The sequence below is a fragment of the Epinephelus fuscoguttatus genome, linkage group LG3, assembly GCF_011397635.1.
Source record: "Epinephelus fuscoguttatus linkage group LG3, E.fuscoguttatus.final_Chr_v1".
NCBI classification, from domain to species: Eukaryota; Metazoa; Chordata; class Actinopteri; order Perciformes; family Serranidae; genus Epinephelus; species Epinephelus fuscoguttatus.
This window is the reverse complement of record NC_064754.1, coordinates 28,562,625-28,576,770: the sequence shown is the minus strand read 5'-3', so window position 1 is coordinate 28,576,770 and position 14,146 is coordinate 28,562,625. Positions and strand designations below refer to the sequence as shown.

General features: G+C 39.3%; 1 protein-coding gene across 1 annotated transcript in view; it reads right to left on the bottom strand.

Annotated features, from left to right (window-relative positions):
* The window catches only part of LOC125883644 (uncharacterized), a 28,138-nt gene extending 14,953 nt beyond the window's left edge, over nt 1-13,185 (bottom strand). The window contains exons 1-6 of the mRNA XM_049568097.1: nt 12,911-13,185; nt 10,528-10,794; nt 10,066-10,398; nt 7,582-7,836; nt 6,435-6,577; nt 794-884 (exon numbers count right to left, since the gene is read on the bottom strand). Coding sequence (XP_049424054.1) covers nt 794-884; nt 6,435-6,577; nt 7,582-7,836; nt 10,066-10,398; nt 10,528-10,794; nt 12,911-12,983 — 1,162 coding nt within the window. The 5' untranslated portion in view covers nt 12,984-13,185. The remainder of the gene's footprint in view (nt 1-793; nt 885-6,434; nt 6,578-7,581; nt 7,837-10,065; nt 10,399-10,527; nt 10,795-12,910) is intronic.
* Between the last annotated feature and the right edge of the window lie 961 nt (nt 13,186-14,146).

Genomic DNA, 14,146 nt, shown 5'->3' with positions numbered 1-14,146 from the left:
TGACTAATCTTAGTGTCATTTCATTGCTCATTGACTTTTTTAAGCTTGTCTCTGCATGTTTTAGGCCTAGGGTTGGTCATGTTCCAGTAAATGGTATGATAATTTTAGCAGGAGATGGTGAGACATAACAGTCTCGCACGTAACACAAACAGAGACAGGCTGAAGGAGCCGGCCCTGTGTATGTCTGACTCCATTACCTCCTCCAGATTCATTGAATTACACCTCTCTGTTTGATGGCAGTGCTCACTTTACTCACTTGAATGTTTTATCTTTCCATATTTTACATTGGCATAGTAGCCTTTTCATTTTATCATTACTGAAATTAAGGTAACATGTTTGATGTAACTGACAATTTAGGCCTCAAGGCATCATTACAGTGTTTATAGATGTTTACAGTGTATTTAGATATAAATTACACTCAAGAATGAATTAATGCACTTGAGTTTATTTAAAAACAAGTTCTCTATTCTGCTAAGACGAAGTGAAACATAGAAGTAAATCAGCTGAGGTTTACTGAGAGGAAGCTGACCCGAAGCGGGGAATTCATAAGAAGAATTACAACACTTCGCTGTCTGACCTGAACGTCATTCACTGAGGTCATGTTCTTTAGTCATATGTGTCACATGTTAAACTTATGAACTTAATTACAATGATGAAATTGACGGGAGAATACAGATGTTTTTATGCAGTCAGTTTGAGTAGCTTGTTAAAAATCCCTTTCCCGACAGCATTTTAACCTCCAGCTAATATAGCAATGTCTGTTTTCACATGGTGGTTAGCACTGTCGCCGTACGGTAAGAGGGTTCCCTGTTCAAACCCAGGTTGGGGGAGCCCTTTTGTGCGTTCTCACCATGTCTCTCCGGGTAGTCCAGCTTCCTCCCACACTCCAAAGACATGCAGGTTAATTGGTGAGTCTAAATTGTTCGTAGGTGTGAATGTGAGTGTGAATGGTTGTCTGTCTCTATGTGTCAGCCCTGCAATAGTCTGGCGACCTGTCCAGGCGGTACCCTGCCTCTCACCCAGTGTCAGCTGGGATAGGCTCCAGGCCCCTGTGACCCCTGGCAGGACAAGCGGTTACAAAAAATAAATGAATAAACAATGAATGAAAGCTTACAATGACCCACTTGTCATTGTATCTATCTGGTTACATCATTAGGCGCCAGGTGAGCTGAGCTGAGCTACACCTCACCCTCACATTAATCTTCACGTTAACAGCTTTCATATCGTCTATGTGGCATCTGCTGTTGACATGCTATCTCCCCCCAAAATCCCCCTCCTAAAAATAGACAAAAATGGGTATTTAAGGTCCAGAGGGTTGAGTTTAGATTTGAGGAAGAAGGTGAACATGGAAAACCTCATCACTTTCTACAGTACTCTAGGCTGGACAAGCATAGACCTGGTTGGTGTTTTAAATATAGAATATACCACTTGCATTTCAGTACAAAGGGACATTATGGTTTACCTGGCATGGACAGTTATCACAACCCAAGTGGTTGTACAGGTTGTTATGTAAAGTCACCTCATTTATTACTCCGGTCGAAATGAGCTCTCTCCGTGGGGTTGCTGGGCTCAGCCATAGCGACAGGATACTTCCGGTGGGAGCTCAAAGTAGAGCTGCCACTCTTTCGTATCAAAAGGGGTCAGTTGAGGTAGTTCAGGCGTCTGATCAGGATGCCTGCTCGGTGCCCCCTGCTGGAGGTGTTTCAGGGACATCCCACTGGTAGGAGGCCCCGGGGCAGACCCAGATCACACTGGAGGGATCATATCTCATCTGGGCTGGGAACGCCTTTGGGTCCCCCAGGAAGAGCTGGAAAGCGTTGCTGGGGAGAGGCACGTGTGGTGTGCTTTGCTTGGCCTGCTGCCCCCATGACCCGGCCCGGTAGAAGCAGATGAAAATGTATGGATGGATGGATAGACACTCCAGCATAGTACTGTTAGACACATTATTTCAAAGACGTTTCTCAAGGTTTAATGATTTCTGGTTTGGAAAGTTTTTTTCTTCTACTTGCTCCTCACAGTGCCCCGACCCATTGCTGCATAGTGTCTGTAATTCTTAATGTGATTTGCAATGCAAGCACATTGAACTTACCGGAGCACATTTTAGCAGTCAGATTCTCACTGCTGCTTTCAGGATGTCTGCCTGTATAAGTAATCCTTACTCTAAGAACCTCCTTCTTAAATTGTTTTTATGCTTGTATGCCTTCCTACTGCCTCATTACCTCATGTATCCTTTTGGATTGTTGTTTATTTATTGATATTTTCATTTGCAGTTCCACATCTAGTTTGAAAGGTCATAACTGCTGAATGTTTTTAGTTTTTTGAATAAAGGTACTTTTCTTTCTTCCCTCTCTACTGTGTGTGTATCTGTTGATCTGGGTGGCGACCTGCTGCATACAATTGCCTGTACATGTCACAACCCATGAATGCTGGCCACAAAGGGAGGAGGACTCAAATGCTGGAAAATTAAATACCAGGGAAGCAAGTTTGATAAAAGGAACAGGCTATATTTATTTTTTTCTAATTTTTATCTTAGTTTTCATACTATTGCAAAACCTTAGAGGAACAAAGTTTACCCTAAAATCAAAAATACATATATTTCCTCTTAGCTGTAGTGCTATTTATCAATCTAGCTTGTTTTGGCATGAGTTACCGAATGTTGGGGATATTGACTGTAGAGATGTCTGCCTTCTTTTAAATATAAGGGAACTAGATGGCACTCGGCTTGTGGTGCTCAAAGCGCCCAAAAAAATATTCATTTGAAAAAGTCAACAGCAATGTCTCTTTCCAGAAGTTATGACCCAATTACTCAAGATAATCCACAGACCTTGTTGTGAGCACTTTCATGTAGGAACTATTTTCTTTCTACCAAAACCAAACTACAACTGCCAACTGAATCACCATGCTGAAGGAAGTGTGCATCTATGGACGAGAGGCTCGTGCTCATGACAGTGTGAGATGTAAACATTAATGACGTCCTCTTTGGCTGAGCTGTAACATTAGCCAGCTCAGTAGTGCTAGGTGAGCTAGCAGTAGATGCACGCTTACCTCTGTGCTGTGATACGGTTGTTGGGTGTAGTTCGATAGAAAAAAAATAGTTTCTACATGAAACTGCTCACAACAAGGTCTGTGTGAGTAACTTGGTCATATTTACTGGAAAGAGACATTTCTGTATTCCCTGCATATGTAAGAAATAAAACCTCAGAACCTTATATATCACTGTAATTGCATTTGGGTGTCAGTCCAGGTTAACACATTTGAGAGCTGGACAGTGTGCCAGATAAGAGGAGTGATGTTTGTCCAAGTTACAACCTGCCGACATTGCATTTTCCATTAAATTCACACAGGCATTAATGTTGAATATTATTTAAACAGAGGCCACGAATTGCTCCGCGCTTTGATATCAAGTTATCTGAGGTATCAACGGCTTGTCAGAATATAACACACCCCTTCCAGAAAATTGATAACTTTAGGTGTAACTGTGAACTATCACTTTTTTAATTACAAATATTTAAAATATCAATACAATGGTATGAAATCAGATCATATATACTGTATGTAACTATGGTGAGCGTGGCGCCTCCCAGTGGTAGGCTGACTAAAGACACTGTGACAGACTGCTCCCTGCTGGAGGGGACAGGAAGTCATGACGTAGCCTAGATGATGTACTCACTGATAATAATAGAGAACGCCTTATATGCTGTGAAACACACAATATGTGAACAAAACTGTGGAACAAGAGCAAAATCCTGTTTATTTCCCCCCCCGCCCCCGTCAGAGCTGAGAGTAGTTCAACCTTTCAATAAGAGGAAATGGGCTTGGAGAAAGTTGTGTAGCTGCACTCAAATTATGCTTTGACTGAAAGTTTGACCTGAGAGTAAACGTTCATTCCAGTTTTATTCATATTTGACAGCCGATGTACTTTGCTGCATTTGACTGAATAAAACACAAACATAATGTATGAAAATATTTATAAAATATTTATAACATAAAAAGCTATTAAAAAATATGGCAATGACATAAACAATTTTATTTATCTAGTTAACCTTACTTATAAGGTTTAAATTGTGTTTTTAAGCACTCTTCACAGGTATAAAACTGTGGTGGAAAATGTTTATGGGTATTTAACATCAGTACATTCTGACAACTGATTAAAATTTCTGTTGCACCGAGTATCGAAAAGTGTTAAATATTTAAAGTGGTATCAAATTTTGAAGCTTGAATTTTGATCAAATTCCTATATATACTGTATGTCTACAGTGTGATCTTGAATCAATAAAGAAGAATTCATTTAAATTAAAATCTTTATTCCAGTGAATTACTGAAGTACATGAGCATATGGTTAAAAAAAACTGCTATTAAAGCTAGTTTTCTGTGATTACAAGCATCTTTCAAATTATTTCAAGACACAAGTCTTGGTTTGTTAAAAAAAAAAAAAGACAGTCCAAGTGAAAGTGAAAGTTGGTGCTATGTGCAGCTAGAGCAAGTTCATCTTACAGTGCTCCTTTTGATGTAACATTCAGTTGAGTGTATTTCAATGGAACCACTAGGAGAGGTCAAAGATTTACATAAACAAAACAAAACAAGATTTTACCCATGCTCGCTGCGTTGCTTGAAGAATGTTATTCTGTTGGTCTCTTCTGTCCAGACTTAAAATTTCAATAACTTTTGGTTGGATTCAGATGAAATTTGGTACAGACTGATGAGTCCAAATCACTCTGGTGACTCTCTGACGCTTCCTCTATATCTCAACATTGATTGGCAAAAAAATGCTACAGACATTAATGTCTCCCTAAGAATTAATTGTAGGTTGTGGTGACCCACTGACTTTTCATCTAGTGCCATCATCAGGTAAAAATTACAACTTGTCCAATACTGTGGTTTATGACCAAATAAGCCTGCTGCTGTTGGGAGACGTTTCTGCTAGAAAGCCATTTTTTAAAATTGTGTTTTGGGTTAAACCACATTATGGTTTGGGTTAAAATTAAATGATTTCTGACAGAATGCCCTGGAGGCAAACTTCTCCATTGTGCCCAAATACCTACAAAACTAATGACAGCCTCAGCTGTCAGCCTACTTCAAGTTTTATGCTAGTTGACCCTTCGCTAAATGGACACACACTGGCCAATCACAACGTAGCACTGGGCTGGCTCAGACCAGGGCCCGTCAACAACACAGCTGTGCTCCATTGACTCTTATACAGTCGTCTCAGATTTCCTTCATTTTCAGGCTGGTTTTGTGGATTTGGAGCTAAATGTGCCTGGGGCACGTCGTGTATTAATGATACTCGTTACCTGGAGAGGTTGGAAAAAGATATACGTTTCTTCCCTGTTCCAAAACCAAAAGAAGACCCTGAAAAGTGTAGGGTTAGCTAGCTAGCTGCTGAAGATATCGCCTACTGAATGTGTACACATGCTGCTTTTGCTTTTTAGTGATTATAACAGTGAAAAAAAGGCTGACTGTGCTGTACAGGGACCAGTGAAGGGATGCAGGGAAACTTTGCTGCTATTCAACCAGCTGTGTGTCATCGCAGTGTGCCTAGATGAATGTTGTTTGACTTCCCCTGCATCTAACTGACAGTCAGGGTATGGGTCCACATAGTGAAGGGTCAATTAGCAAATTTCATCACTCTGACATGCTAAACTAAGATAGCAAACATGGTAAATATTACAACAACTAAACATCAGCATGTTAGCATTGTCATTGTGAGAGCATGTTAGCATGCTGTAGTTAGCATCTAGCTCAAAGCACAATTAACTGTGCCCAAGTTGCCAATAAGTAAAGCATGGTTGTAGACTATACTACTGTTTTTTCATTGCCAATAAAATATTCTCAATCTATGTTCTGTGTATTCAGAAAAGCAATAAATTATAATCACTGCTTAGTTACAAGATAATGTATTCTAGTAGTTCAATATCAGTTGTAATAAGTAAGTGTTCTCACACAACAGGCTACTTTCTAATGTATTAAAGGTCCAGTGTGTAGGATTTAGGAGCATCTATTGACAGACATGGTATATAATATTCATAACGGTGTTTTCACCAACAATTGTGTTTTTCTTACCTTAGAATGAGCTGTTTATATCTAGATAAAGAGCAGGTCCCCTCCCATGGAGTCTGCCATGTTGTTCTACAGTGGCCCAGAAGGGACAAACCAAACACTGGCTCTAGATAGGGCTGTTCACGTTTGCATGTTTTCACGTGTTTCGTTCTTCTACATGCTTGGGACATGGAAAAGGTTTCAGTTCTGCAATGTCACCACTAGATGCCACTAAATCCTACATGCTGGACCTTTAGGAGAACTGGCTGTATAGAGATCAGATGTGACATGTAAAAATGCCTTTTACTGCCCAATTATATTATTTAGTGGCAAAAATATTACATGTTATTGTTTTAGCAAACAAACCTCATTTTACCTCTTTGGGAAATAACTCAAACCAGAATAGAGAATAAAAGCATGAAACACATTATGAACCTGTGAAGCAGTGCGCTGCTGGTGGTGGCACTGTTCGGGGTGGTTGTTGTCTTTGGGGTTGTTGTGGTGGCTGCGGTTGTTGTTGGCAGTGTGGTTGTGGTTAAACCTAGGAACAAATAGACAGCTGATTTGTGATTCTGTCAATCAACATCTTTAAATGAAGAACTGAAGAATGAAGACATCAACCATGTTTCACTTTTTGTAAATCTTTTGTAAGGTTTGATTGGTCAGTATTGATCCCAGTGATGGGACGTCTTTACATGATCACATTGAGCTTCATATTGCTGGTGACATGATACAGAGCCCTGCAACCGCCAAAAGGCAGTAAACAGTTTTCAAATAGTACTGTGTGTTAGATGATTAAAATAGACTGTAAGAAGTGATATACATTTTTAAATTTTTTCCAGCTGGTTAAAATGAGAAAGGTTTTTTTCTAAAAAAAATAAATTGATAAAATTGATAAAAATAAGACTTTATTTACATTCCCATCTTTGCAGATGGTTTATCATGTATCTTATCAACACGATTTTCTTTTGCTCACCTTTGGCATACATGGAAACGCTCATCTTATTATCATAGAAAATTAGAAATGTGGTGAAGAAAATGGGAACTGTAGAGTGGGTAAAGTTGAAAATTAAACATGATTAATGATTGGTAAGACAAAACAAAACCAAATAGACAAAAAAGAAAAAATAATAAAATCTGAAAACTAGTTCAAAAATAAAATGAGACAGTGAAAGTAAATTTGATTTATCTAATTTAAAAATGTCCACTCCATTAAATTATCTAACTAACAGTATTATTTATTGGTGCACTGTCTTTTTAAGCCATGTGATCATTTTGTCAGCTTTGGGGCTTCATAGTGTCACATAATCCTAAAAAATTATAGAAAGACTCTGCACATACAGCACTGTAACATGAATTTAGCATTTCATTTAAACTATTACCGAAAGTTAGCTTTTTAAGTCTAACAAATGATGTATTAAGAATATCCACATTTGCATATCATGATGATGACCATGCTGTCAGGGCGTTTTTAAAACAAGCATGTAGTCAACTGCAAAGAGAGTCGATTCAGAGGTTTAGGTAAAGCAAGTAGGAAGAACTCACCTTGGACGACCACTCTGAACCTCACAGTGACAGTCCCCATGATGTTGCTGACAGAGCAGTTGTACGACCCTTCATCTGCAGCAGTTACAGAGTCGATAGTGAAAACGTTGCTATTGAGGGAGGAAGAGTGAGTCGATGGGAGCGTCCAGGTGTACGAGGGGCTGGGGTTTCCCACAGCTGAGCAGTTCAGTTGTAAAGGGTCTCCCTCTGTGATGGTGATCGTATGTGCATGAGATGATTCTATCTGAGGCTCATCTGTGTGTTGATTGAGTGAAGAGAGACAGAGAGAAACACAAAAGCTGTAATTAACAAGGAAAAAACAGGCTTAAAAACAGATAAGTAAACAGATGGTCATTGTGATACAAATTTGAATACCAAACATTTTTAAGATCACACTGATTATGTAATCATGTGCTACTGTGTTTGATTAATTCTGAGCATATATCATGTAACATGTGCTCCAGTGGTGTATGTAGTAATGGTTGCCCCAGTGCCAGATTTTGTGTCTACACTAATTAGCATATATCACATTGTCTCATCCCACATGACAACATGCACATAACCAGCAATCATCAAAGCAAATCTGTAAATGACAAACATACCAATTAAGATAAGGAATTATTCCTTTAATTAAATAACCGTTATAGTTCGCAGTTTTTATACTTAATGTAGAATAAATGTATAATGTTCTTACAGATTGCTACTAACTTTTTCACCAAAAACAAAAAAAAACAGGCAAACAAAGCAGATAGCACTGTTTTACTTTACTGTGAGCGCCTCCTTAAATGTGTTTTTCTAATTCATCAACCTGAATCATTTGCAAAAGTTTTCTGCCCATCACATTATCAGAGAATGCCTCTTGCCCCGTGTTTTCTCAAATCGTCTGTAAAAAGGGGCCAGCAACATTGTAATACATGTCATCACTGGTGCATAACAGCTGCATCCGAGGAGGCAAATTTCGACAAAGTTCCCCCCAAGTGTCAGCAGCTTGGACAGTTATTAACATGTCAAAGGACAGTGATAAGAAATGACCTCAGTTATGGGAATACAGCTACAGAAAGATACTAGAATCATACAGGAATGTATAAAAAGCTACTGGAAGAATAAGATGTGACTGTGTCTCAAGTGTTATATTAAAACTCAGAGAGACACTGTTTGACCGGGAGCCTTTTGTTACAGAAGTTTCCATCCAAGGAATAGTTTGACATTTTTGGAAATGCACTTACTCGCTGTCTTTATGAGCATTAGGTGAGAGCCAAGCTGTTTCTCCCTGTTTCCTGTCTTTAGGCTACGCTAAGCTAATCTGATGCTGGCTGTAGCTTCACATTAACCTTTCAGACATGAGACTGATTTGGGTTTCTTATTCAACTCTTGGAAAGACAGCAAATGAGCGTATTTCCAAATAATGTTTAACTATTCCTTTAAAGGTCCAGAGTTTAGGATTTAGGGGAATATATTGTCAGAAATGAAATAATATGAAAAGTATTGGTATGTTGTCTTTAGTGTATAATCACCTAGAAATAAGGATTGCTGTGTTTTGGTAGAATCAGTCATTTCTAACTGCACAGGAAGTGGATCCTCATCATGGAGATCGTCATGTTGCACCGCCATGTTGTACAGTAGCCCAGAATGAACAAACCAAGCACTGGCTCTAGATAGGGCCATTTGCATTGTCACAGTTATGGCATTAGCCACCATAGTTAGCAGTTCCTCCGTGACAAAAGCATTGGAAAAATATCTATTGTTTTGATGTGAATCTGCTTAATTCCATGTTTTTATCGATTTTAATCACCTGGGGTGTTATTTAGAAGCATCGTGTACGCACAAAATGAGGCCTCAAAGAGGCGCATGCCACCTCCCACGCAAAAGTTGTGATCTATTAAAACAAACTTGATGTGGGAAACTCTGACCCATGCTTACGAACATTTTGGAGACAGGAAATTGGTGATGCAGATGGTGAGGTGGAGGCCTGATTGTAGAAACTGTCAAATATTTTTTGGCACATGCCATTTTTGGCTTTTGTCTGTACATACATTTTTAGTATTGATCCTACGCATTGTTTTATAAATGAGACCCCTGGTCAGTTTATATTGGAGAGGAAGAAACATCTGCGAATAATTCAACTCCTTCTAAAGTTTCCTGAACAGCTGGATCTTCAGTTCTCAGAGAATGGAGATGAGCACACAGTAGCAGGTGCTGGGATAGCAGCCCCTGGGATAGCTCTGACGTGATGAAGATAAAGAGACCTCTGTGGATAATTCAGCTCCTGAACAATAAACACTGCAGGAATTCTAACCGGTAGAAGATTCAGCCGGTTGCAATCTGCAATCCTCACCACTTGACACACTAAATCCCCCTAAATCTTACACACTGGACATTTAATATGAGTTGTAGCCAATGAGAGAACAGGACAGCCAAAGATCAACAATTTGACACTAATGTGTTGTGGTCATGTGCTTGTTTTGATGTCCTTGTCGTACTCACAGTACACAGTGACTGGGATCTTTTGTGATATCACCACTGGAGGGAGCTGTGGTCCTTCAGGTCCCAGTTCCAGCTTTGCTTCACACCAGTACTGGGCTCCATCATCTTGTTTACTGGGGGTGATGTCTAAAGTGAAGGTCTCATTCACTGGTTTCTTCTCTGTGATGTTTTCAGAATGAAGTTGACCTAGTGCTGTTTGTCCTTTATAAAAAGTCACAGTGAGGTTTTCAATAGGAGCGACTTCCTCCACTGTACACTGCAGAGTGTACTGGTGACCCTCAAACATTGGCCCAGTGTGATTATCAAAGCTGATGGACACATCGTCTGGAGGCTCTGTGGAGACAAACAGAGAGACAGACACACATTCAGTAACAAGATGAGAGAATATAAACCACCTAAACGTACACACGTTGTTAATTATAAATAATTAAATCATCACCAGCAAGTTTTTTGTTTACTTACTGTAGACAGTCACAGGCAGGGTGGTACAACACTGGGCTTGAGGAATGGTATAGTAGCACAAGGGTGATGCGTCCCACTCAGTCAGCCTGTCGACCATCCATGTAATCACGGTCCTGCTTGTTTCTGTCTTTCCTGAATTGCTTTCGATTTTAAAAATGTAGCCTATGCAGTCATGCTGACATGCAGCGCAGCTGGCAGAGGTCGGGTCACCAAACTTGACAACCAGTATGGAGGGAGTGAACTCAGGTTTATCTGCACAATTCTCATCTGTAACACAGACATTACAGGTTGAGGTTTTAGACAGCTCAGTGTGAAATTAGCAAAGCACTTAAATCTGTCATTCAATAGGCTACTAAAAACCTTTAACACATTATAATATTACATGACATGGTTATGTTGTATTTACTGAAGATATTTACTTGTTTTTGACCAAGTAAATACTAATAACAGTTATGATGATGTTCAGTGTTGGGGGGTTTAAACAAAGTTTATTAGTGGATAGCCTCTAAAGATGAACCATCTTGTTTTCAAGGGGGTCTGACACAAAACACACAACACACTTCGTTACAATGGACACAATCACAACATAAAACATACATACATAGCTCTCATTTATCAAACCACCCCAACATCCTTCCCTCAAGCTTGCAATACCCTTGCATAATAAAAGGGATGTACTGTATATGCCACAATACACCTGGAGCATCAATAGACTACGACTACCACCAACAACACCACCAACAACAACAACAATAACAACAATAGCAGTGAGTTAACTGTTCTTATGTTGATGAGCAAATTATTCCAATCAGAGGGAGCTTTAAATTTAAAGGCGCATCTGCCGATTTCTTCATTAGTTTTGGGAACATAAAAGTAAGGTTGCTGAGTATGTCTAAGTGAGTATGAGGATATATATGACATTCGGTATCGTAATTAAAATGCACTGGGGCCAATGGTAATGTCTTCAAGCACTGAGTGGTAACCAGTTCAAAGTTTCATACATTGAGCAGTGGCAAGTTTAGAAGGGGGTGACACGGTGGTGTAATGGTTAGCACTGTCACCAGGAGGGAGCCCTTCTGTGTGGAGTTTGCATGTTCTCCCCGTGTCAGCGGGGGTTTTCTCTGGGTACTCCAGCTTCCTCCCACAGTCCAAAGGCATGCAGGTTAATTGGTGACTCTAAATTGCCTGTAGGTGTGAATGTGAGTGTGAATGGTTGTCTTTCTCTATGTGTCAGCCCTGTGATAGTCTGGCCTGTCCAGGGTGTACCCCGCCTCTTGCCCAGTGACAGCTGGGATAGGCTCCAGCCCCCTATCCCCCATTTTTGGAATGATACAGCACAGCTAGATTGCAGTTAAACTGATTAATTAACTATTGAGTCAATATGTTGTTTGAAAGAGAGCACTGGATTGGAGAAGTGAACTACATGTAATAAAATTAGTAGTTTAATTACATTTCGCAGTAGCCTGCCTGTAGTTCAACTTTATCTGTATTTGCATTGTAGCAAATACTGAAACTACAAACAATTTTCGGCAATAAAAGGAAATAATTGTTTATTTTATTAAAGTTTTATTTTACCATTGCCTCTCTACTGTCACTGAACCCCATTTGGCCATAATTAGACTTACGTTGTTGCATGCTATTTTAGAAGTTACCTGGCCAACTGAGCGACCCTGCCTGGTTTAAATACCCCACCTGGAGTCTAGTTTCTGAAGGCAGGTGTCTGACTGATGCACAAAAACCAAAACTGACATACCTTCACTTCCTTGTGAATAGTGGAGTATTTTATTCTTGTTTCTTTTTAGGGTTCAGGTATGACCTTTAAACAAGTGGGCACTGCTTGCAATAAACTATATTTTGCTATAATTTGTTCATGTGCGAAAGATCATCTTTTTACATAGTAGTTTGAATGACTTTTTCTAAGTAGCTTTAGTTAACTAAACTAGAAGTTTCCCTTCGGTAGCTTTGTTGTAGCTCAACTTCTTTCAGTATGAAGTAATTAGTAGCTGCACAGCTATGCTTGCGAAGTAACTTCCCCAACACTGATAATAATGACAACAAATTAATTTGTCCAGCATTTTCAAGAAGGATGAGAGTCCACAGGAATCACAAAAACAACAGTCAAATGTGATTTAAAAATAAAGGCACTGGACAGGAAGTATAAAAACATAATAAAATACTAGAAAATCCTTTCAAATTTAAGTATGTCCCAAGTTATACAGGTGTTTCTGAGTTTGCTGGACGAAGATTAGCAGAGTTCTACAGTATAAGTGCATTTGTTTTTGGAACAATCATGTGAAATCCTAATTTAATGTATACAGGGAATAGTCTGATGACAATAAAACCCTTTTGTAAGATAACTTCAGACGGAAAACTCTTCACTTACCACAACTGGACACATAAAAATCCCACAGGAAATTCGTCAAAGAGACAACCAGTAGAATCCAACGGAAAAACATTATTCCCAGTTAGTGTTTTTGTAGTACAAATAATAAAAGTCATTAAACGTTGAATCCAACAGTGGTTGGAAAGCAAATGAGTCCACTGTGTCCGTTATTTTGGTCTTCTACTATAGTCGAACAATGTTGGCAGTGCAGCCTGTTTTTCTCACACCACACACCCTCTCTGAATTTTTCCACAGTCAACTTATCAGACTTAAAAGTGAAAGTGTGGCATTGTGTAGTTAATGGCTTCCAGAGGCGGCACAGGTTTATACAATCCTCCTCCCTACACTGCTGCGTATTCATTTCAGAGACTTAACATTATCTGAGTGTTACCTCTGTTATCTTATTGAAGCCTATTAAAGAGGTTAAATACATCTGAAGTACAACATTTATTGAGCTTGAATTAGTTGCGCTTCAGGGCAGTAAATTTGAGGCCAATCCAAGGAAGGCCTGTGAGAAAAGCACAATAAAGAAATGCTCTTGCAGCACAACTTGAAAAATGGAATAAAAGACACACACACATAAGATCACATAAGATAAATAATTCACAAAATACAAATCTATGTCTACCACTAATACTTCAATATTTAAGATCAAGTAAAGAAAGAAAAATTGTTTAAATTGTGTTCAGTGTTTTGATCTAAAACAAAATGTCTATTTGAGTTTGGGTAACACACCCTTGGAGCCAAAAATTTCAGTGTATCTGTATTTGGGTAAACCCTCTGGCTATTAACCTCAGGAAATGCATGGATGCATGCTCACAGATGACAGGCGTGGAGAGAACAAAAGAGCAATTTGCACCACCCTTCCTCACGTCTCACTCTGTGTTATTACACAAGGTAAGGATCCTCACTGAATAAGTTACCACCAAGTAACCACAGGTACAGATATAGTGATATTTGCACATACTATCTGTAGGTCTAAACATGAGGAACAAAACTGAAAGTTTGCAACTTAAAGTGGAGGACGTTTTGTGCTCATATCTAATGTGGAAACCGTTTTGAGTGCAGAGCTGTAAGCAAACATTCCTCAGCTTCCTGGTGATCTTTATCACCCAGTTTCCTGACAGCACTTCCATGAATACTGGACATGTTCATGTACCACTCTACAGGTCTTTCATTCACACTTTATCAGTACTTACACACTGCCAACTGCATTATTTTATGTTTCAGCCCTGA